Source organism: Maniola hyperantus, chromosome 4 (genome assembly GCF_902806685.2).
Source record: "Maniola hyperantus chromosome 4, iAphHyp1.2, whole genome shotgun sequence".
Classification (NCBI taxonomy): Eukaryota; Metazoa; Arthropoda; class Insecta; order Lepidoptera; family Nymphalidae; genus Maniola; species Maniola hyperantus.
The window spans coordinates 14,960,899-14,987,262 of record NC_048539.1 but is presented as its reverse complement, the minus strand read 5'-3'; the positions used below and the strand labels follow the sequence as shown (position 1 = coordinate 14,987,262).

The following is a 26,364-nucleotide window of genomic DNA, read 5'->3' as shown; positions in this document are numbered from 1 at the left end:
TTGTTCATGAACACATTTTAAATTTTTTTCTTGTGTTGTAACCACAAATTCACGGTTTTCAGATTTTTTCCCCTAATGTCTGCTATAAGACCCACCTACCTGCTGATTCTAAGTCAACGGGAAGTACCTTGCAGGTTTCTTGACAGACCGACAGAGGCGACAGACACAGACAACAAAGTGATCCTATAAGGGTTCCGTTTTTCCTTTTGAGGTACGGAACCCTAAAATACTCTGGCTAATTCTGTTGCCCAGACTCGTAACTAAACTAATATAACAGGTCTAAATGTGTTGCCACCCTTTTCATGATGCTCCCCATGGAACCCTTTTCCACTAGATTAGCACTAGACACTTAGATATTTAGTACTAGATATAGATCAGTCAATTTAGTTTAGAGAAGAGATTGTTTGGAACAGAAATAGCCACAATGTCTTTAGTTTTTCCGATATAATGCTGCAGTTTATGCGCTCAAGGACAGTGAAAGTTAGAGAAAGGATATGCAAAGCAGGGTGACGTCACCCCTTTACAACGCCCGTCAGCGTTTAGCGCTAACCGAAGTTTGCTTAGGGCCTGTTGCACAACTTTTTGTTAAAAATACGTTACCGTTAAAGTTAAACTTACCCAGCACAATGATATTTTCATAGGTAGGTTGCACTAGTCAGAATTCATGCTTGGCCTAGAATGGCTAAGACGAAAGAAAGGCTTTTTTTTGGAAAAAGTGGCTTTTTAGTGGTGAACTTTAACTTTAACGGCAACATAAATTTAACAGTCTCAATATGTCTCAATATGCAACTGGCTCTTGAAGTAAGACATTATGTCCGTGGCTCGCAACTCGGAATATATTATGTACCTAAACGTCAACACAAAAGCACTCTTCTTAAAAATATTCTTCTTATTCACTTGTGTGCATCATATTTGATTTTATAAGAGATTTGCTGATGACTGTGACCAGCGCCCTTAGAGCTATAAGTACTCCTTTAATTTAGGTATTGGTGTAAGTTTATAGCTAGTTTCTTAACAAGTACTACACAACAGAGGTTAACGCTGAGTATTTAAAAACAAATTAAAAATTAAATGAAGATCAAATACAACAAATCACAATAATTCTATGAAGTCTCGTGATTGAATAATAATAATTCTTTATTTAAAGGTATAAACCCAATACAATATAAACTTAAAACTAAAATAAAATAAAAAATAAATAAATGACAATACTAGAAGATATATCACATAATTATGATTAAGTCATTTAAGTGTTTTAACACGTCTTATAAATGTCAATATAATAAGTACAAGTTTAATCGGCAATTAAACTTTTTAATTTCCTTCGAACAACTCAGTGCTGGTTTAACTTTTTAATTAGGTTTACTAAAGTGACATGAGCCTCAACATTTAGCATAAGGCAATGTTAAAAAACATGTTTCCTCATATTTTTATTTGAAAACTTGGCTATAGGTAGTATTTACGTTAACATTTATAATAATATGTTCTGAAACTCCGCTATAAGAAGACCTTCGCTTACCTTTGAGTAATATCACTTGTATATCGCTTTAGACAAGAATAGGCAACCTTGTAAAGGCCAGTTGAAATCTTTGTAATCATGCATTAACTTTATTTACCTTCTAAAATTACGAATGGTGTCTACTGTCTAAGCAAATATACTTGTAAAATGGGAGCCTCGGGTATCCGTAAACTCTAAAAGCGTGGGCCATTGGTAATTCTAATTAGTAACCTATGCCAGTTACCTTCGAACGCTCAAAGTAACTAAGCCCTTCATTTTTGTTAGCGCCGTCCGTACTTTACCTTCACGAAGGTAAACACACACAGATAAATTTTATAATTTGCCTATCACAATCATGTTTATCGTGGAAGCTATTAGAGTGAGCGAGATGGCAAAGATTGGATGTAGTTATTAGTTAGACTAACACGCAATAACCATAAGGTCACTTGGACAAAACGTAGATGCGTCAACGAACGCTGGCAAGGTGACGCGGTGTCACTAGGAATGTATTATTGTAATACTGACGAAGCTAGGTGCGTAATAGAGCTGCACGTTGAAAAATTCATCTTATTCATAAACGTAACGGATACATATATGTAACGGATTTCTAACGTTTATTTATTCAAATTCGAGCCAGTAATACAAGTGAAATTCCATTCGTGGTATGTTTTATGTAGTTTCAGCGATTTGTGAGCTTTGTCCGGAAAATGGTACAAAAAATGCTTTTGAGGTCGTGGCAATTTGTCAACCTTTGTTTACGTCTTAAAATGTAGATATAGGTCGGGTCTAATAAATTTTCCAGACATTTCGAATAATTTGTATTTTCATGCTAAACGGTAGAATAGCATCGTTGCACCAGACATATTTTGTTTGCTTTAAGTATACTTATATTTTTAAAGTTTTATTATTTTGATATTTATCAAGCTTTAAAAAATTTATTTTTATTTAATTATTCACAAACAATTGAAAATCAAAATCATTTAGGCTTATTTGATAGATCAAAACTCTACCACCGGTTTAGAAAGCAGAATCTGCTAAGAAGATAAGAACTAAGTAAATGATTCTGTATCTAGCAATAATCCTTAGTTTAGGGCATATTATTTTACTTTATTACATAAGCTGGTTATCGCTATGGTAAAGCCAATGCGTCATATTACATCCGATGTTCCAGCCAATAGTTTGTCCCTGTGGGTTCAGTATTTGCTACAGTGCCAAAAATATAATCCGTAAGGTTTAAATATTAGATACTAGCTGATGCCCGCGACTTCGTACGCGTGGTTTTAGGTTTTTAAAAATCTCGTGGGAACTCTTTGATTTCCCGGGATAAAAAGTAGCCTATGTCACTCTCGAGGTTTTTAACTATACCTATGCAAAAAATCATGTCGATCCGTTGTTCCGTTGCGACGTGATTGAAGGACAAACCAACAAACCAACAAACAAACACACTTTCGCATTTATAATAAGGGTACTGAGGTACTGATTATATTAGCACAGTTCACGATAGTTAGACAACTTCTAACAAAACGTCGAGGCTTCGACGTCACTGGCAGGTATTATATGTTATATATAGTACATTTTGTTAGTACATTTTGACGCAGGTAGCTCTCATGTAGTCGAATTTTTCTATGATTTTCCGTCAAAATAGCCTAACATTTGTCATATCGTCGATTCAGAATCAAACCGAGAGTTCCCTCATTCTAGTTCAATCTGATATTAGTCATTCCATTCAAGCCAATTGAGATATAAAAATGTTTTCAGTACGAAGGATATCCGTTTCACCAAAACTGATGTAAAAAAATTTACACATCTGCCATCTGCTCTGCCTGGCAGAGATTACTTCGACTCACCGCCAATTGTACCAACTTTTAAACTTTTAATGTTTATTTTTTGTTTTGTTTGCATTTCTCTTTTGGTATACGATGAAGCATATATTTTCATTAATTGATTCCTGCAGAAAAAAATAAATTTTTCTACAATTAATCTATAGATACTATCAATACCTTCTACCCGTCTTATATTATAAAGAGGTAAAGTTTGTAAGAATTAATCTCTGAAAATACTGAACCGATTTTGAAAATTCTTTCACCAGTAGAAAGCTACATTATTCCTGAGTGACATGTCGCTAGTATAATAGAAATGGATCAAATGCCAAGAAAACAGTTTCATCTATGACAATCCATGTCAACACTCTCGCAAATTGCAGTGCGACATGTGATAGCGTGGTGGTTGCATAACGCTGCATACGAGATGACAATACGCCCTAGTTTCTGTTACCCAGAATGCGTTGTACTTACGCATAGTTTGTTACACATTATGTACAAATAAATGCTTCTACTATACAATCTCTAAAGAGATCCCAGTTTATTTAAAACTGACTTATGGCCGCCACTTCATCAGAGTGGAGTACACATATTTTTAGGGTTCCATACCTCAAAAGGAAAAACGGAACCTTTATAGGATCACTTTGTTGTCTGTCTGTCTGTCAAGAAACCTACAGGGTACTTCCCGTTGACCTAGAATCATGAAATTTGGCAGGTAGGTAGATCTTATAGCTGACATTTGGGAAAAAATCTGAAAACCGTGAATTTAGGGTTAGATCACACAAAAAAAATTAAATTGTGGTCATGAACTAATAATTAGTATTTTCAATTTTCTAAGTAAGATAACTGTATCAAGTGGGGTCTCATATGAAAGGGCTTCACTTGTACATTTTAAAACAGATTTTATTTATTTTTAGGTATAATGGTTTATAATTTATCATGCAAAATGTCGATAAAATACGATTGTAATACGGAACCCTCAGTGCGCGAGTCTGACTCGCCCTTGGCCGGTTTTTTTACACTAGTTTTGATTATCGATACTAAAATAAACTAGATAATCCATTTATGAGACACTGGGTTGGTTTGCACATGCACTCTCAGTGTCTCATATGGTAGATTCCTAGACAAATAAAATGGTTCATAAAACGGCCTACTTACTAACATAGTCATTAACAATTAATTTTATTACTAACAAAATGGATGTAATGTCTGAAATAAAGATGATTATTATTATAGATATTAGGTAGTGCAACTTTGAAAAGAACAACCGCGAACTTGACTCGCACTTGGCTAGTTTTTCTAATATATACGGATATACCTCGTGGCGTTTACCAAGCTGCTGTTTCGGCCTAGCCTCGAGTACTTCGAGAAATATATCTACTTATAATATGTATATTTAACCTCAAAATGTTTATACTTTATATCTCGTGTCCAGATTTCAAGGTTTACTGTACCCCATCGTTATTCGTTTGTTGTTATAATAACCTGAAGGAGAATAACATACCTAAATGGTTTATTAGTTTTTAAAGTGCGCACACCACTAGGGCGAACTCGTCTGTCCCATGGCTAAAATGATTACCACAATTTAGTTTTTTTTGTGTGATGTGACCACAAATTCACAGTTGTCAGATTTTTCCCCTAAAGCCAGCTATAAGATCTACCAACTGCCAAATTTCATGATTCTAGGTCAACGGGAAGTACCCTGTAGGTTTCTTGAAAGACCGACAGACAGACAGACAGACAGACAGACAGACAACAAAGTGATCCTATAAGGGTTCCATTTTTCCTTTTGAGGTACGGAATCCTAAAAATGTTTGGAAAAAGTGTTTTTAAATAAAAAAAACACTAACTGAAATGTTTGCAAAAAGTTACTTCAATTTTTGAATAAATAAACTGTGCCTATTGGTTATTTTTTTAGAGTTACTTCTACTCTTTTAAGTAATTCTCTGAGCAATTCTTATATAGACAAACATGTTTTGTTGCAGTTAGATAGTAGGTATGATCAGCTTAACCAGCAGTTTTATAAAACAGCTCCGTTATGTAAAACAGCCGTTCAGCTGGATACAATTTTAGCTCAATAATAATTATTTAAATATAGTTATATAATTACTTTCTCTATACTATTGTATAATTGAATCAATTAAAATGATTGATTTTGCAAAAAAAATTGAGTAATAAAAAACCTATGCCTATAACGAACAGTTTAAAATTAAATGTGACTATGAAAGACTTTTAACAAACTACAAAATAATAAGTAAATATGATGAATAAAAATATGCAAGGAATAACACGATAGACAATAGGTAGGCATTTTAGATCTGCTGTTGGTAGAGCGGGAGCTGAAATTAGGGTCAATGATGATGTAGTAGTAAAATCGTCATCTAATACCACACTGACTCATACAAACTCATAGTTAGATCCGTATAGTATATTTGATGCCCTAAGCGCTTTTAATAATACAGGAATTTATACTAGACTTTAGCTAAGAAACAGAGTACCTACCTACTTATAAAATTAAAAGTTAATACTAGATACTAACTTTCAGATTATCAGATCTATCTGATTCGAATACCCATTTTTGTTAGTTTTTCTCTTTTAAAAAAACCAGCCAAGTGCGAGTCAGGCTTGCGCAGTGAGGGTTCCGTACTACAGTCGTATTTTGCGACATTTTGCACGATAATTCAAAAACTATGATGCATAAAAATAAATAAAAATCTGTTTTAGAATGTACAGGTGAAGACCTTTCATATGAAACCCCACTTGATATAGTCACTCACTTCGAAAGTTGAAAATACTAATTATTAGTTCATGACCACAATTTAATTTTTTTTGTGTGATTTAACCCTAAATTCACGGTTTTCAGATTTTTCCCCAAATGTCAGCTATAAGATCTACCTACCTTCCAAATTTCATGATTCTAGGTCAACGGGAAGTACCCTGTAGGTTTCTTGATAGACAGACGGACAGACAGACAGACAGACAGACAACAAAGTGATCCTATATTGGTTCCGTTTTTCCTTTTCAGGTACGGAACCCTAAAAAGAACTTTCTATATCCTTCTACCTATCTATCTACTAAAAATATCTATCTGCGAACTTTAACAAATTTTTCAGATTTTACTTCATCAACATTTCTATGCGAAATTTTATTTTATGCGAATATTGGTAGAATCTGTATAACAAATAATAATATTAAACTTTTCCCAGACCTTTATAAATCAACGGTGGCAGAGTGGCGTGTAGAAACCTTACTAAATAATTCTAAAACAAAATGATACTCGTATTAGTGTTTAGTTATTACTTATTAATGTAACTAAGGGCAATGGATTTCCCACGCAGCGAGCGCCGGCCTTGCATCTGAACCGTTACGACAATGCAGCCGGAGTCACGGACACTTGTAATCTATTATAACTCGCGTTTTCCTCTCCTTTGCAAGGATCTACTGGTTAATGCGCCTTTATTAGAGAGCTATATAAGGCCTTTAATCAAACACAAAGCTTCAAAAAAGAGTGAATAGGCATCTTCTAGGACGACGCGCTCCGTCTTAGACTGCATCACCACTTATTGTTCAGTTGATTGCATTCAAGTCAAGCGCATGTCAATTAAGTAAAAAAAAACTTTAGTGTAAAATCGACTTGAAGTATCTACTTGACGCCTACGCACATTTGAAATACAAGAGATATTTCAAATGTATTTAAAATATAACTTATAATGTATTTAAAATACAGGTATAGTTGTAGTTAGGGTCTCTGAACAAAATAGCTTGTAGGCAGGAACAGTTTTAATATACAGAAAATATAATTGAGAATATAATATGACGATGAATATAATATGATGAATTTCAAACACCTATTTTACCCCCTTAGGGGTTGAATTTTCAAAAATCCTTTCTTAGCAGATGTCTATGTCATAATAGCTAGCAAGGAGTTGGATAGTTCGAAGAACACTAAAGAACAGAATCGAAGAACACTCTACAAATCTTTTGTTTACATTTTGAGATTAACTAAATTGTAAATTGACCAGCCTACTTGAATGTCAAGTAATAATATTTGACCATGTATTATTTCACAGTTGAACAAAGTTCAAGACTTGCATTAACATAAATATACACAGCTTAAGCCTGTAATATCGGAGTGCAAATGAAAGGTGAACGCTCTTGAAACTGACTCCATCTCAAAGCAAAGATATTCTTATGGAAAGTGAAGGCAAAATATGTATACATATGTATACTATAAAATAAATAGATCCTGACCTTTCGCTCCATGGATGCGTCAGCCGAACCGACGTGATGTAACCATGCACACAGAAACAGGTTCATTATAAACGTACAGTAATAGTGTCTTTGTGTGCTGTCCATGTAAGAGCCCCAATAAACGGCAATCGAAAGAGAAAGTGGTTGGTCTATGGTACCTGATCGGTAAGCTTAGTGTTGTTACTCATTCTTATCGATATTTTATACTCTGTCGACAACACAATAAATGATTATGTCAAAAGCCACGAGGGTTTCTACTTTGAATGCCAGGTCTGCTGATAACAGTGCTCCAATACTTTCACAATGCTTGCATAACAAGAACAACAGCATAACAGTAAACAAAAATATATCATAATCATCTTGCTATATTTCATTCTCCTTCTACGTGTTTGTTCACGTTAACTAACTGACAAGAAGGCGGGCGTGGTCGCGATTGCATCAAACAAATTTCTAAATTTCTGGTCTGGTCTGGGGGGGGGGGGGGGGCTTCGGCCATAGCTAGTTACCACCCTACCTGCAACGCCGTGCCGCCAAGCTATTTAGCATTCCGGTACGATGCCGTGTAGAAACCAAAAGGGGTGTGGGTGGGTTTCATAAAAACTACCATATCCCTTCCAGGTTAGCCCGCTTCCATCTTAGACTGCATCATCACTTACCACCAGGTGAGATTGCAGTCAAAGGCTAATTTGTATCTGAAAAAAAAACAGATGAAGTATAGCACCTCTGTGTTCAAATCGCAGGTACATCTAAGTATAGGCGTTGTCGCGCTGGCTTATGTTGTGAAAATTATTTTCATCATTATTATCAATTACTGAAAAGACCCGTGTCTTCTCTCAGAATTAGAATTATATATTTATTTATTTATTATATAACATTATGGAGCACGCTCAGGTCAGGCATGAAAGATTCCTTACGTTGTTTTCCTGCACCTTAACGGTGATATGTAGCAAGGGATATAATATAAATTAATTGCTTAAAACGCACATAAATCCGAAAGTATAGAGAACCTCGGACCCTCCACTTAGCGGGCCGATATCTTTCTTCGCTTTGTCACCGCTTTTTTTTTGAGACCGCTTTAAAACATGGGATCATATCGATGAAGTACCTATCATTACTAAAGTCTCATAGGAGCTACACACTATACCGCAAGCAAAGTAATCACGACTTACACTCTCTGTTAGCGCCCACGCCGCGGCCGCTACCGCCGCGGCCGGCCTAGACAGTCACTCTCACTTTTCATGGAATGCTTTATGGCTGCCATTCTTATTTCTTATACATATTTATGGTTTCAAAAGTCCCGCAAATTGCAATTGCGCTGGAACCATGTCTCACTAACATCGAAATGACGTCATTTTGACGTCAGCCGAAATAAAAATATCAGCTCGAAACTTCAAGTGCTGACGCCACTAAAATGGCGGCCACGCGCATTAGCAATTTACTAAGTAAGACTTATACTAAGAATTTAGTGAGTGAATAATTATTGTGTACTAGCTGATGCCCGCGACTTCGTACCACGCATAACCATACCCACCCAAAAAATCACGGCAACTCGTTGCTCTGTTGCGACGTGATTGAAGGACAAACCAACAAACCAACAAGCTAACATACTTTCACATTTATAATATGGGTATGCATAAGCAAACCTAAAACAAAAAAAAGCGATGATAATAAAGAAATATTCACCGATGCATCCGTAAAAAGTTCACCGAACCTACAACTAGTACCGTAAAAATTACGTTCGGTACCGCTGCGCCCGCGCCGTCTTCCGTCCCGCTCGCACGTTCACCCGCGAAGCCTAGACCCGCGCTCACTTTCGCTTTCCATTCAGAGCTTTTTACCTCTTCGCTACACGTTTATAACTGTACTTTTCTTTCAATGCCAAGTCACTTTCTTCATGAACTCGTTGTTTTTTCCTAGCAACGTTGTATATGGTTGCCTTTGTGTTTTTAAGCATTTCTTTTCATGTTTGTTATGTTTTCATTAATTCTTAATTAGATTTTGCGCCATCTCTTACATAAAGCTAAAAATCTTGAGGAAAATTCATATTTGTTTGCGTCAAAAAATCTATTTTTATTTACGAGAAATCTCTATGGATTTCTTGTAAATAAAAATAGATTTTCAAGAGAGTCAATATTTTGTTTAATTTTAATACACAAAAACATGTGACTAGTTAAGTACATAATGATGGCAAGTATCTACTTAATCTTGTCAGACGTGCTAGACTTATTTTACTTTAATAGTAAAAAATGTTGCTACCAAGAATCATACTAATATTATACAGGCAAAAGTTTATTTGTATGTGTTTGTGTGTATGTTTGTTACTCTTTCACGCGAAAAGTACTTAACGAATTTGGCTAAAATTTGGAATGGAGATAGATTTATACCCTGGATTAACACAAAGGCTACTTTTAATCCCGGAAAAATCCATGATCCCGTGATCCCGTGGGATTTTGAAAAAACTGAAATTCATGTAGATGATTTATGCTATGATGCCTAACTATAGCTATAGTTTGCTATTGCAAGCTATCTTGAAATTAGGTTTATATGTTGGAAAAGATAGCGGAAACAGCAAAACCTAAATCCACGCGGGCGAAGTCATGGGCATCAGCTGGTACAAAAATCTAAATATATATAAAAGGAAAGGTTGACTGACTGACTGACTGATCTATCAACGCACAGCTTAAACTACTGGATGGATCAAACTGAAATTTGGCATTCAGATTGTATGTATGTATGACGTAGGCATCCGCTCAATGTTCAAGTAACAAAAAAACAAGCTCGTGTGAAGCAAGAAGTCAAAACTTAAAACCTTGACCACGACGTCTGACGCGCATGCGCCTTTCACGGCTGTCAGGTGCTCGTTGTATAACTGACTTTCAATTTTCTTTAGTAACTTCACAATAAAACTAATACTTTAAAGTTAAATATGGAAATAAGCTATTGGTATGCAGATTTAAAGACTAGTAAATAGAAAGAAAATATCACTATTATCACTAATCATAAAATTATAAACTAACTTATGCCCGCGAGCCATATAAGTCAATGCCGCGAGCTCATCCGCATGGACTGCACCAATTTCAAACCCCTACTTCACCCCCTTAGGGGTTGAATTTCCACAAATCCTTTCTTAGCGGATGTCTACGTCATAATAGCTATCTTTCAGCCTGATCCGTTCAGTAGTTTAGCAGTGCGGTGATAGATCAATTTCAGTCAGTGAGTCACCTTTTCCTTTTATATATTTAGTGATGCGAAAGTGAGTTTGTTTGACTTTTTACACCACAACGGAGCAACAGATCGACGTCATTCTTTGCATGGATATAGTTAAAGGCCTGGAGAGTGACATATACTACTTTTTATACCAAAAAATCAAAGAGTTTTTATTAGTTATATTTAGATTCAAAAAAATATATAACGGAGAAAGTCGTAGGCGTAGGCATAAGCTAGTAAGGAATACAGCTTCCTAGAATTTTATGAAAACAGATGTGAGTTTTAATTGCTACCGAACTTAAGCTTCTCAAATATACGAGTATGTAAGATTTAATTTTATATTTGTTCAACTATCCTGAAGCTGTGATCGCCTAATGGTTAGGACGTCCGCCTCCTAATCAGAAGGTCGAGGGTTCGATCCCGGGCACACACCTGTAACTATTCGGAGCTATGTGCGTTTTTAAGTAATTAAAATATCACTTGCTTTAACGTTAAAGGAAAACATCGTGAGAAAACTTGCATGCCTGAGCGGTCTCCATAATGTTCTCAAAGGTGTGTGAAGTCTGCCAAACCGCACTTTGCCAGCGTGGTAGACTATGGTCAAAACCCTACACACTCTGAGAGGAGACCTGTGCTCTGTAGTGAGCCGAGGATAGGTTGATTATGATGATGATGATGATGAGGATGATGATGAACTGTCGTACTAAAAATCATATCTTTAAAATCAACCGCCCTGAAAGTGAGTCATGAAATTGAAAAATTCCACTCTTCGATTAAAGAAACGCGTTCCGAATATCGGTTCCTATAGAACGGTTAAAGCGTTTATATTTCGCAACACGCAGACTCGCGGTACCACGAGTTAAGGTCGGCAGTATGTGGCAATTTTCCCATTTCGAAGAGAAGACAAACCTTGACCTAGGAATTAAGTTGCGTTTCGTCACTCACGTTACATTTTGCGGACCAACAATTCGCAATATTTTACAATGAACACGTGTTTATTTACAGTCTTGAAACTATTCACTGCACACTGGCATTTATCCAAGACTCGCCAAAAGTCCTAAATTAAGGCACTCAGCATACAAAAATTTATAAAACGTGCATAAGTGGTACGCATCTTATTTATTTTTCTTCGAACTCTAACTTTGTGCCGCAATTAAGGTTCTTAGAAACCCTGTGGGAACTCTTTGGTTTCCCGGGATGGATAAAAAAAAGCCTATGTCACTCTGCAGCTCACAAAACCTTTCAAAAATTACCGTCAGTGCGTTGCTCCGTTGCGGCGTGATTCAAGGAAAAATCAACATCAAATACACTTGCGCATTGTTAATATTATAGTGATAGCACTCTGGAATAATGTAGCTGTCTATAGTGATTAGTGAAAGAATTTTCAGAATCTCATCACAAGATGACTTTACCTAAATATAAACTTACAAATACCTCTTTGCAATATTAGTTTAGAATTTAGATACTAGTACTAAAAAGTGTAAGTTTTTATCAAGCAGGTGAGTAAAAACGTAGAAAAACCCGCTAAGTTCAGCGGGAAAAGCGGGCCAGTCTTCTCAGTAAAGTTACGAAAGTTGTGGTTAGATGTCGCTAGTGGTAGGAGCGCGCGCACATGTTGCACCACTGAGCTCTTTACGCAACACGGCCGTTCACCCCGGAAGGCGTTTTCCTCGGTTTCTTTAGCAGTGTATTACTGACTTACTGTGCTGATCGCGTGACTAGCTCGCGTGCACCTGGCCTAACACCCTCTCGACGGATCTCAATTCCCAGCCACACAAAACTCAACCACTCACTTCTTAGTTCCTAGTCGTTCGAAACCCAATCCACAGCTGGTTTTTTTAAGAAGTCAGAAGTCAAGACAAGAGAGAATAGGTATTTTCTACGCAGATGCAAGAGCCGTGATAGCCTAGTGGTTAAGACGTTCGCCTCCTATTCGGTCGATAAGGTTCGATTGGGTTCGATTCTCCATAATGTTCGCAAAGGAAGCCGGCGATGGATTGATCAGGACGAGGCAGATGCAATTTTCCTTATAATGCATAAAAAAGATTAACTTAAACGCGATAACATACATACATACTTTACCCTAAGTTAAGGCTGCATCACTTTTCAAATCGAGATATATCTATAGATCGAGCCATTTTTAAAAATAATGTAAAAAGCAATTGAAATTAACAATATTTTCAGCTATTGAAAAGTATCTCTTTCTGATTTTGTATGATTTTAAAATTACCTAATGTTTTGTGTTAGACATATTCAACTGACTCTGCTTTCTCAAGTTAATAGCGCAATAAATAACACATTTTGAAAGATGGGCTATTAAAATTTGTCTTAGTACTCGTTACTCGGGTACGGCCGTATCATTGTCAAAATAATTTTACATCATTCATCTTTATGCTCCTTGTATGCGGAGTTTTATTTTTATGCTCCACTGTCTGTCTGGTGCGTGCAATTTGTCGAGAGACTGTGCGAATTAGTCATATTCTTTCGGCATAAAATATTTAAAATTATTAATCACTTTCAACCTAATTTAAGACTGACGGGTAAACAGTTAAAATTTCTTACCGCGAGAAAAGGTTGTAATTAAAAAATTGCATGATTGATGATTTGGATAAAGAAACCACTAATTATATTCTATAATATTACAAGTGTACTTAAGGAATAGGGGATCAGTTCATTTTTCCGTGGGTATACCACTCAAACAGCTCGTGGCTTGGTAGGTTGCGAGTCGCGGGAGAATTTTACATCAACTGTCACTCTTTTTAGGGTTCCGTACCTCAAAAGGAAAAACGGAACCCTTATAGGATCACTTTGTTGTCTGTCTGTCTGTCTGTCCGTCTGTCGGTCTGTCAAGAAACCTAACCCGTAGTACGGAACCCTCGGTGCGCGAGCCTGACTCGCACTTGGCCGGTTTATTCTTTGTGGGGAAATCCTCATCACCCTCCCGCAACCCTACCTCACGGGCCGTCTGAAATGGTATACCTTCCTATAATTTCTATTACTATGTATCTATTCTATACTTCTTTGATGTTCAACGTTGCGTCACTTTTTAGCTAAGTGAAAAGAAAACAAGTCAATCTTAGGTCTTGGTGTGATTCAACTTTAGAAATCATAAATGATGCTTTTCACCTTGAGACTTACTTGCCAAACTATGTTGGGAACAATAGTTTTATTTCAACTTCAGACATTCAGTAATACTTACTTCAAACACGATTCTCATTCACTACTTATATTATTATAATTAACTTATGCTCGCGTCTTCGTCCGCGTGGACTACACAAATTTCAAACCCGTATTTCATCCCCTTAGGGGTTGGATTTTCAAAAATCCTTTCTTAGCGGATGCCTACGTCATAATAGCTATCTGCATTCCAAATTTCAGCCCGATTTGTTCGGTAGTTTGAGCTGTGCGTTGATAGATCAGTCAGTCAGTCACCTTTTCCTTTAATATGTATAATTTAGATTAAGATGAAGTTAAAAAGAGGCGTGGTTGCCTGGACGGTGGGCGGTGGATGCTATAATTTTCGACTTTGGTAACTAGACGTAGAGTTCGCAAATATACTCGCACTTTCAGCCTTATAATCTGCCAACTATACCAATTACATATTTCAATTCAATTCCCAATTATTTTTACAAAATCAATTCGAATAACATAAAACGAAGAGGAAGCCTCGCGATTTAGCTGTCAAAGTACCGACATTTACATAACTGTGACATTGCCTCGCTTACGCAAAGATGCACGGCTGGCCCCTTGCGCAAGTGTTCAACGCACCCACTTTAAGGCCGCGTTACAATATTTCAGTGTATTGTGGACGATCAATAAATCATATGACAATACTTCATAATGATTATTTTAATTAAAATACTTTTTGTTGAGGAATGATGAATATGTATTTGTATCCATCATTCTTCATTCACTGGATTGACACAAAAATAAAAAGTACTTAACTGTTAAATAAAATCAATTTTTATCAATAATTCTTAGTATGTAGGTATGTATAAGTATGTTCCCTGCATATTTCTCCCTCCCCTCTCCCTCTTCAGTTTCGCAACCCGTTGAGCTATTTCGGTTACTCTGTTTCTCCTAAAACCCAATTACAGTATGAAAAACAAATAGTTTCGCTTTACTATTCATATATAACGCGTAAAATTTATTAACTCCTCACGCGCCATTTTAACTTTTTGTATCAAATTTCATGTCAAAAGTACGATTTAAGGTGACGCAGGACGCTCGACCGAAATTGGCAGCGCACGTGGGTAACATGTTTGCTTTTCACTTGACATTGTATGAGAAAGTTGAGAGGCACGATGATTTTCACCGAAATCAAGCGCGCGAAAAGGGTTTAGGAAAAGTATTTTTGAGAAAAAACTGCTGAATTTATGTTTGCAAAGTAAAGTTATTTCAACTAATGAATAAATAAACTACGTCTAATGATAAATTGTTTTAGAATTTTCTTAGCCCTAATCTTATTTATTTACGCCTAAAGTTGTCATTAATTTAGTGTTAAAATAGGAATCTTTTGAGCCACGTAACTTTTAAATCAATATTTTTTTCAATGTTTTATATATCAATAAACCTAGATAATGACGAGATAAATCGATATAATTCTTAGTTTTGTGCGTACAATATCGAATATTGTTGTAATTTCCCTCCTACGTTTGTATGAAGAAAGCACCGAACTGAGTCCCCTTAAATCCTTATTTCAAAGGTGACCCGTACTTTTGACATGACAGTTGACCCATAGAGTTTAAATGACGCGGGTGAAGCCATTTTTTACAGACTATACGAAAGTTAGATCTGTTGAAATAAAAAAAAAGGTGTTAATTACGAACGTAGAAACTGCTAAAAGCTCTGTACGCTTAGTAAGAGATTTTTTGTTTCACCAACGCTGATAGTATTCGAGTGTCGAAACACTTCCGCGTTATAGTAAACTGGATCTTAACGGCCTTGTTTTAAAGCTCAAGTTTGTCTACACACCTACAGCCAGCGCTCCAAGTGGAAACGATGCGAAATTAAAATCAGTGGCCATTGAATTTTTGATTTCAATTCAAGGGTCTTTAGGTCCATTTTACTTTGACGATATTGTGTTTCGACTCTCGAATTCTAGCAACGTTGGTGAAACGTAAAATCTTATACCAAGCGTACTGACATGTTGTCATGTTGCCTAAACGTGAATTGAAATGCGATTGGGAGATTATCACAAGGTTGTAGTATTGACGAGTAATGAAGCGCAGTGTGAGGCCTCGTTACTCAATAGCTTAGTGCTAATATTTTAAACTAACTAATACCCACGACTTCGTCCGCATGCATTTAGATTTTTAAAAATTCCGTGGGAACTATTTAATTTTCTGGGCTAAAAAACCGGCCAAGTGCGTGTCACGCTCACGCAACGAGGGTTCCGTACAAGTCGTATTTTTTCGACATTTTGCACGATAATTCAAAAAGCATAAAAATAAATAAAAAACTGTTTAAGAATGCACAGATGAAGCCCTTTCATATGATACCCCATTTGATATACATAGTTATCTTACTTCGAAAATTGAAAATACTTATTTTTAGTTCATGACCACTACTATGTAATATTCAGATTTTTCCCCTAATGCCTGCTATAAGACCTACCTACCTGCCAAATTTCATGGTTCTAGGTCAACGGGAAGTACCCTGTAGGTTTTTTGACAGACCGATAGACAGGCAGACAGACAACAAAGTGATCCTATAAGGGTATAAGGGTTTTTCCTTTTGAGGTACGGGACCCCAAAAATTACATATGTTACTCTGCAGCAGCAGCAGGTCTTTTAACTATAACCATGAAAAAAATCAAGTTGATGCGTTGTTCCGTCGCGACGTGATTGAAGGCCAACCAACAAACCAATAAATCAACAAACAAGCACACTTTCGCATTTATAATATGGATAGTGATTAAAACATCTTAAAGTTGTCCCAAATAAACAAGGGTAAAGACCTTTTGCGTAACTTATGTTACGTGTGCCAGTGAGAGGCAATGTCAGCCTCCGCAATCGCACCATTATTATGACAAGTAAGCAATTCTCTGTACCCGTAGTATAAGATTTTACGTCTCACCAAACGTTGCTAGAATTCGAGAATCGAAACACAATAACATCAAAGTAAAATGGACCTAAAGAGCCTTGAATTGAAGTCAAAAATTCAATGCCACTGATTTCAATTTCGCAAGGTTTCCGCTTGGAGCGCTGGCTGTAGATGTGTAGACAAACTTGAGCTTTAAAACAAGGGGTTTAAGATCCAGTTTACTATAACGCAGAAGTGTTTCGACTCTCGAATTCTAGCAACGTTTGGTGTGACGTAAAATCTTATACTACGGGTACTGAGCTCCAAACAATGCTTCGGTTTTACAATTTCACATATAAAGTACCGCCAAATCCACCGAAATATATAATTTCACACTAAGTGTGGGATAATGCAATACCATTTTGTCTAAATACCTATATAAAGAAAAAAGCTGACTGACTGACTGACTGACTGACTGACTGACTGACTGACGGACTGACTGACTGACTGACTGACTGACTGACTGACTGACTGACTGACTGACTGACTGACTGCCTGACTGACTGACTGATCTATCAACGTACAGCTCAAACTATTGAACGGATCGGGCTGTTTGGCATGCAGATATCTAACATCCACTAAGAAAGGATTTTTGAAAATTCAACCCCTAAGGGGTTTGAAATTTGTGTAGTCCACGCGGATAAAGTCGCGAGCATAAGCTAGTTTAATATAAAATCGTAGCTATTAGCTTAATTTCGTCTATGTGTACAAAAATGTAACATTAACGCTAAATTTACAATAGCAGTAAAGTTTACCGATTTAAATCTATTGATTTCCACAAAAGCATCATCAAATGAACGATCAGCAATTTAAAACCAATAGAAAAAATACGTATGCATTTAATATGATATCGTAATCACTTGAATTGCAATACATAACAATTGCAAATCAAGGTTCCTCTAATGTCTTTATTAAAATTAAGTCTTTTGTTTCGTTAGCGTATGTGCCAAAAAAGGTCAATGACCAGCCTCGACGTTTCTACAACAGCACTCGGTGAACGATAAAGGCTTTATAGCAAATCCTAGAGCACTTAATTGCAATTGTATCATAGGTGGGTAGGGCTCATATTGCAATGTATGGTCTGCTAATGGATAACCTTCTCTCTCGCTAGTAAATTCAAATTATATGGCAAACTCCATCGTAGGTTTGGCCTAGGTATTCATGCAATTAGAACTTAGAAACTAAGGTGTTAGAAGCTATATTGTGTCGTTGATACTTGGCTGTTATGATTTGTGTCTGCGTATCGAGTTAGCAGTGACGGCCAAAACGTTAGTTTGTTTATCGTTCGCGCGCGTTCTTGACAGCGAAAAAGTGAAAACGACTGGTGGATGAGCATTGTGAAACTAGGCGAATGACGCTAGCCCGCCCGCGCCGGCGCGAGGGTACGCGTTAGCCGCACTATACTAGCATTATATAATAGGAAATGTGCCGTGTCGACCATACGGTCAACGCTGCACACATAATACGACCAATCCGTGCATAACAATATATCTATTACGCGTTTTAGCTACGGGTTTTAATTCATTTTATATTACAGCTTTTAGTTAGAGCGGCGTCTATAAATCAGTACCTCTAGTATAATATGTCAACAGTACGAACGGTGTTGCATTCATTAATTGTCATCAGTGCCATCAGTATCACTTACAGTTGACCAAAACCAGGACTACAATAGCGGTAATGTATGTCATTGACATACAACTATTGTTTATTGTTATATCTGGTAGAGCATTCTTTAACTTTCGAACTGTACAATGGAACAGAAGCTAACAGACCTGCAAAAATCCGTTAGGTGTCGCTCCAAAAATTAAATAAATGGTTATCATACGCATTTGTAAGTACTTAACGAAATCGGTGAATGACACTTTTTATTAAACCTTTAATTTTTATCGTAAATACATCGAAACAAGTTTTTTCAAGGGGAAAAAACTCAATCCAAGGCAAAGATTGAGTTAAAATTAACTTTTTCGATTGAACACGACCTCGAGAGGTCAACACTTTTTTGGGCCAACCATTCATTGTACAAATATATCTGAAATGTTATTTATCTACAACGTCTTTTAGTTACAATGTCATTAAATTAATTTTCTTTCTATAGGACGCTCAAAAGCTCAACGGTTAAAGAAGCGGACTGAAATCACCGGCTCAAAGCCTACCCGTTGTACTATTGTCGTACCTACTCCTAGCACAAACTTAGCGCTTAGTTAGAGTGGACAGGGGAATCAACTTGGCTAATATTCTTTAAAAATTAAATAGATTCTACTATAAAAGAGTACGAACATAGTTTAATAATAGTAGTAAAAACTCTGTCAAGAACTTTCTGTTCATAAAAACCTTGATTGTGTTCATAATTCTCTTCTATAATTTCAGTCAGCGTTTGTCCAATATTGATTAAGTGCAACTTCTAAGCTTATTGAATTTGAATGCAGATTTCACTGATCATTATAAAAAAAATATTTTCTTTGATTAATTTACATTTTGATTTTTGGTCCATTCGGCATTCGTGCGAACCCAAGATGAGTCAGCTAGTTCTAAATAAGTGACATCTACACTTGCATTGTTAACTCGGCAATTTTATTGGCTGTTTACGAATTGACGAGGTTGTTAGCACCTTTATCGGCATTTTCGGATTATCACCTCGTCAGGGGCAGACGTCGCGTCACTGAAAGTATTAAGAACTAAAAAATGTTTTTTAGTTTTGATTTCCTCACTTTGACTCCCATTTAATTAGTAACACGAGTTCAAAATACATATACATACTAATATTATAAATGCGAAAGTGTGTCTGTCTGTCTGTCTGTCTGCTAGCTTTTCACGGCCCATCCGTTCAACCGATTCCGACGAACTTTGATACAGACATAGCTTGCATCCCGGGAAAGGACATAGGCTACTTTTTATCCCGGCAAATCAAATAAAACGCACGGGATTTTTAAATACCTTAATCCACGCGTACGAAGTCGCGGCCATCATCTAGTAATGACATAAATGAATGATCAATAATAAGCACCATTTGGATAATCCAAATCCATTCTTGTCATTAAATAAATAAATAAAAATCCTTTTTATTCGAATAAACTTTTACCTTTCCCTATAACTATTAAAAGATTTGATGTAGATAAAAAGCAGAAACAGAATGAACTATGTTATATAACTAGCTTTTGTCCGCGACTTCATTCGATTAGATTTAAAAATTTTAGAAATCTCTTCGGAACCCTTTTATTTTGTGGGATAAAACCGTCGCTCACATTACTTGTTATCTCCCAAAGCCGCCATTATCTAATCGATCATAGTCGCTGATCGTTCCTCCCTGTATTGGGGACGATACGACAGTGAAGGTCTGGCTGGCTGATTGATGTTTGCATGAAATTCTATCACAACTAACTATAGGGATATTTTGATTATTTTCGTTCTACTACCTTTAGGCACTCATCACTTTACTTTACACTCACAGAGATTGAAATATCTAGTCTAATGGACACCTAATGAAATCTTTTGTTTAATTAAACATTTCCATATCATATCAGCCAACAACTTTTAATATTCTATTATGGATGATAGGAAGATATCAATATTCGCGTAGGGTAAGTCATTCAACTCTGTGCGTGTGAAAACATTCGCACAATCAACTGACTATCTCTCAACAATGCGATCTGTCGATATGGTCCAATTGTCAACTGATAAACGGCTTTTCTCGGTGGGAAAATTTAATAAAAATAGGAGCGTTAGGATCGTAGTGGTAGTGTGAAATGTGTACATAAGTTTTTGTACTAATGGCTCACTCTTAACTAAGACCTCGCGTCTTTTAAATTTGTATTTATTGGCAAAGAAGTAAATTTAAATATTTGAAAAATGTAAGCTGTGATAGCCTAATGGTTAGATAAGCTGTGATAGCCGCCTTCTAATCGAAAGTCTGGGGTTCGATCCCGGGCACGCACCTCTAACTTTTTGGAGTTATGTGTAGTAATTTTTCACTTGCTTTAACGTTGAAGGAAAACATCGAGAGGAAACCTACATGCCTGAGAGTTCTACACAATGTTCTCAAAGGTGTCACCAATCTGCACATGGCCAGCATGGTAGACTATGGCCAAAACCCTTCATACTCTGAGAGGAGACCCGTGCTCTGTAGTGAGACGGCAATGGGTTAATCATGATCATGATGATCTTCTCAAAGCATCGATCTATGGTAAACACATAAAAAAATAGCAAAAAATAGCCATAGGTAGTTAATTCTGGTAGATCTAAGAGCATTTCTATGTAGCATTACAAAATAACGACATTTTTTGTTTTTACAGCCTCCAAAGTTATAAATATTCCGAAAATCAGATCAAAGTTAAGTATCTGCGCGCACGATGACATATTAAACGATGAAAGCTTCCTGTTTTCGTATTCCCAAACGGGGTTATGTCGGGTTCGTTTTCACCCATTCTTTATACAGATCGTACATCGCGTTGCGTCAATACTTGAAGCGTGTTTTTGTAGAAGAATAGTTAACCTAGTTTTGTTGCGCTGTTTCTGGCTAAATATACCCCTGTCTACCTGACTGCTGGCATGTGACGCTACCGTCGATGGTCACTGTGTGGCCGTTGTTATTTATAACGGCTTTTACAGTAGAGCCATTTAAACAGGTCATTTTTGACATTTCACTAAAGTAACTTAATTTTGTACTGACAGTCACACGGGGGACATAATCTTACTTACATACTGACACATCTTTAACCAATCAAACTTAATTTTATAGATAGTTGTCTGTTATAACAAATATTAGGTACATTTTTGTTTATTTTATATGTTTTCTTTAATTCTAACTACATTATTTTCAGATCATATTCTTGAGAGGTCAATATACACCACAAAGTTGACTACCAAAAACTTTCTTTTACCATGCATTCTCAACAACCTGTCAAAAGTGGTCTATTAAAATGACTACAGTATTACAATACAGTATCATAATATTGCTGCAGTCCTTAACATAAGGAATGAAATTAATTACCAGTTCGAAAACATGAAATTACCTTATATATTTCATTTTCATTTAAATTTTTTTTTTTTTCTTTTAAGTGATCACAACGGCGGAAAACACAAATTAATGTGAAAATGCTACCTATTATACACCTGTTTGATATCGAGTGTTCTTTGTTAACACAATGAATCAGTAATCTAGATATTCACGAATAGCGGCCGATGCGAATGAACTCTGTTTTAATGTAATCCAACACCGAACTGTGCCATCGGCCCGCCTAACCTTTTAGACAAAAAGCGGCAGTCCGCCTATTTAGGTTGTGTGTGTATAATAAGCGCTTAAACTAATGTTTGGGGATGCTTGGATTTTTCATTGTGCCCCACACGATTTTGATTGCTTTTTAAAATTAGAAATATGATTTCATTCATCATCATTATCATCAGCAATCTTCGACATAGGTAGAGCCAATGTTGCCTGTTCTCGTCTTTTTGCATCCAATCGATGTCAGCTACTTTCCGGATGTCGTCGTTCCACCTAGCCTAAATACGGCTCTATTGTGAGGTGCGAATTTATAACAACAGGGTAAATGAACTTGATCGTTTATCTATGTAAATACCAGCTTAAAATAATATGTAGAATTTTCCAAATATTTTTGTTGTTCTAATGAGTGATTAATGATAAGGGATTCATGTCACAAAAATTCGTCCACGAAATCACGCGAACATAACATTTGTGTGAAACAGTCGTTGCGCGGTCATGAAGAACCGCGCGTGCGCATACGCTGACCCAGTTTTGCGCGACGACTAGTTCCCCTCCATCGGACCACACACGCCACGCTGCACGCCCCGAGCCATTACTGCAACCCATCCTAACGCTGAAACATTGCTGTTAAGTTTTAACGAAATCCCTTCAGTCAGTTCATCGACCCCGCTATCGAAATCCGCACACTCACACGCGTGTCCTCGAATCATTCTGTCAGATAAAAACGAAACAAAAAACATTCCGCTCTGCGGTGAATGAGCACAAGACAGAGATAACTATATTTCGGCGGTGTACTCGACGAGCGTAAGGTCGACGACGAAAAATACTGACGCAATTTTTACAGAGTACGTAATTGAGCACTGACGGAGCCAACGGTGTGTGCGTGAGCGCCGAGAGCGACGCCCGCGTCCGCCGAAACAGAGGCGGAATATTTAGGTGAAAGTGTTTCGAATTTCGACATGACGACATTCGCGCGCAGTCGTTATCGTGATTTCGCCGAATCGAGAGGTTCGAAAACCGCGCCCGCGCTCGTTCCGCGAGTCCAATCTTCTCGCGCTCTATCTTTATGTGCCTGTTCCGCAGAAAGTGCGTCTCGCCCCGCGTGCTGATCGTTACGTCGGAAAAGCATGCTGAGAGTCGGTGTGTCGAAAAATTTTCGAAGACGTAAATTAAAAAGGTGATCGGTGAATTAAAAAGCCGTGGAACTTTATGTGATGTGCGAGCTGCATCGTTAAGCAAGCTGTCGGCTGGCGACGACCTGGAGCCCGAGGCGCTGGACGCCTCCGCACACGCACTGCAGCTGCAGACGATGACCTCCACGATGGGTAAATATATTACTTAATCGAATTAATCTAATTTTAAATGTAAAATTCACTATAAAAGATTTGATAAATCAAAATATGGAAAATTCTCTATAAAAAGAGTTTTATATATTCAAAATATTGTATGTATTCTTTCTTTCTTATCAAGAAAATATTAGTTTAAAAGTTAACAGTCGAACTCGTGTTATCGTAGCTCGCCGTAGCACATTGCTACGACACGCTACGAAACTCGTTTAAAGAATTCGTTCTATGGAAAAAAACAAAATATGTAATGAGTACTTATGAAAGAATTACCGTAGATATTTTAACTGGTTTGGAATTTGATTCATTGTAACTAATCCGTATTAACTAATTACTATTACTTTAAATTTAAAATATTCTATTCATGCTTCCAATTTTAGATGTTTTAAGTTTTAATTGATGTAAATAAGAGTTAGTTAAAAAAAACTACAAAGATCTCAAATATCAATAAATTACTAATAGCAATAAAAGTTTTTAATAGAAGTATCAAAATTCATGTCACAAAATGCAGTTACATTTATCAGGACCCTTGATATAGTATATCACTGATCAGGAGTCATGACCCAGATTTTTATTTAAACCATCCATCTTTCAGCACTTACACACGATATAATCTAGATATAATCAAATGTATATCAATTGTATCTTAAACGAAAACACAAAGTCTTTAAGAGAAACGCACATCTAATAATGGCCAATAACTTCCGTTGGGTAATAGGAAGTCGGTACCGGTGTATATACATATACAAATTATGGTACACTGACACTGGTTGTCGCTGCCGTTGCCGAATGGAAAAGTGCGTCATATTTTGCATCCACCTTTATCACGCTAGTGCCGGTGCCGCTGCAGGTGCTTTTGGAAAAGCGCCCAATAAGGCTTAATTACACCAATTACACTGTGCATGGCCAATATCTACTGCGAATTTGCGTCTTTTCGGGGTACGAGCGTGTCATGGTCTAGCAGAAATTATTTCATATAATGACATATTAGAGTTTTGATGCCATAGTATAAAATATATTATAAAGCCGCATCTAGATCGGTGCAATATAACATGCAATGAAATACATTATATATAACTGCGCGCGAACTGACTCCTTTGAAAAAGGACCCCGGAAATCTCCATAGTGTGTGTGCACTAGAGCACTTGTGTGTACGGTCCGAGTTGTCATGACAGTTTGTTAAAACGTAGATATGTTACCTTGCATGTCACATTGCAGCAACGTGTACAGTAAATTTTTGCACTGCATGTTATATTCCTCCAGTCTGAACACGGCATTACGTTGATGACGCTCGACGTAAAATAAAGCTACCCTGAGTCATATCAAACTGTCATGATTAAAAGTTATATCAGTTAATAAAAACTTTTATGTATAATCATGATCAACCCCTCAATCACTACAGAGCATGGGTCTCCACTAAGAGTGAGAAGGGTTTTGACCATAGTCAACCACGCTGGCTAAGTGCGGATTGGCAAACTTTGCATACTTTTGAGAACATTATATGGAGAACTCTCAGAGGCATGCTGGTTAGCATCTCTGGTCAGAGGTAAGGTCTGAGGACGCAGGGGGAGGCAGAAGGTAGCACGATGTTTTCCTTCATCGTTAAAGCAAGTGATATTTAATTACATAACACACATTTAACTCCGAAAATCGATCCGATCGAACCCCTGACCTCTGATTAGGAAGCGGATGTCCTAACCATTACGCTATCACAGCTTTCTGTATAAACGTAAGCATAACGGGTACGCTCATTGTTATTGCCGGTGATGTCTTATAAATTGAATTAAGCAATTCGTTCAATGTCTTATTGTGCAAACAGATCTATTCTGAAATAATTTCAATATTAAACCCGCATATATTGCGAAACAAAGCCGACACCGTTCCGTGTTAGCCATGACATTCCCAAATCGTCTCGTGAATCACGATCGTGACTACTTAAGGGCCGTCGCAGACGCCGAGAAAAACTCCTAGATCAACTGAATCCTTACTCCATGAGAGAAATTTCAAAGACGTAACCTCAGCTACTTTCCACCTACAGAATAGGGCACAGTTTAAGACAGTTAGAAAACTTGTATCAAAAAACGTTGAGGCATCGACGTCACTGGCAACCGTAAAACATTCCTATATTTAACGCTAGGTAGCCTATGAATCGCCGATTTTTCTTTGATTTTACGTCACCTATACTATAATATTTGACATATCGTCGATTCAGGATCAAACCGTGAGTTCCTTCACTCTAGTTCACTCTGGTAGAGTGGAATGAGGCGCAGCATCTTTTTTGATGTCAACTTATACTCAGTTTCATTTACTTAAACATATGGTTGAAATATAATGAAAATAAAACGCGTGCGCCGCTTTATTTCAACGCCGCTATTCTAAACGTAAAATTGTAGCTGAATAATTATCGCAAAAGATTCTGCGTCTCAGTTCCATTTCACTGTGTGTAACGTTGCACTTAAATCACCATTACCTCTATCAATAACGATTTCTTACTAAAAATATATTCAGTACAGTTCCAAAATTATATCTACTAGAAAAAAATATATGAAGCAAAATTCATTGTAATATATTTTTTAAAGATTTAATAAGGTGTAAGCGAAGAAAATTAGAAAATTATGGTCTAAAATTAAGTCTGATTCTAGTTGCTGTACTTTCGTATCAAAACCATTTACTTTCGTTACAATACGGTAGCTCCTTTGTTTATGGTCTATGACTCGATGAGGTCGACGGACTCGTGCCATTATGCTGTTGCCAAAATACATTTTTTACGCTCACTTTCCAATGCGGTGAAAGCGAAAAGGTACCAACTGAATGTCACTGCTTCCTTTCAAAACATAGTAGTGGGAGGACGCTATAGTGGTATTCAAATAATAGCCATACTTTGGCGGTACAAATACAAAATGCATTGTTCACTTTTTGTGTCTATTTCTAATTTTATAGGCC

General features: G+C 36.8%; 1 protein-coding gene across 3 annotated transcripts in view; it reads left to right on the top strand.

Moving 5' to 3' along the window:
* The window catches only part of LOC117997287 (hormone receptor 4-like), a 133,966-nt gene that overhangs the window by 67,802 nt on the left and 39,800 nt on the right, over nucleotides 1–26,364 (top strand). Inside the window, exon 2 of one of the 3 annotated variants that reach the window (XM_069497983.1) lies at nucleotides 23,162–23,403. The exons of the other annotated variants lie outside the window; for them this stretch is intronic. Coding sequence (XP_069354084.1) covers nucleotides 23,388–23,403 — 16 coding nt within the window. The 5' untranslated portion in view covers nucleotides 23,162–23,387. The remainder of the gene's footprint in view (nucleotides 1–23,161; nucleotides 23,404–26,364) is intronic. 3 annotated transcript variants of the gene reach the window in all.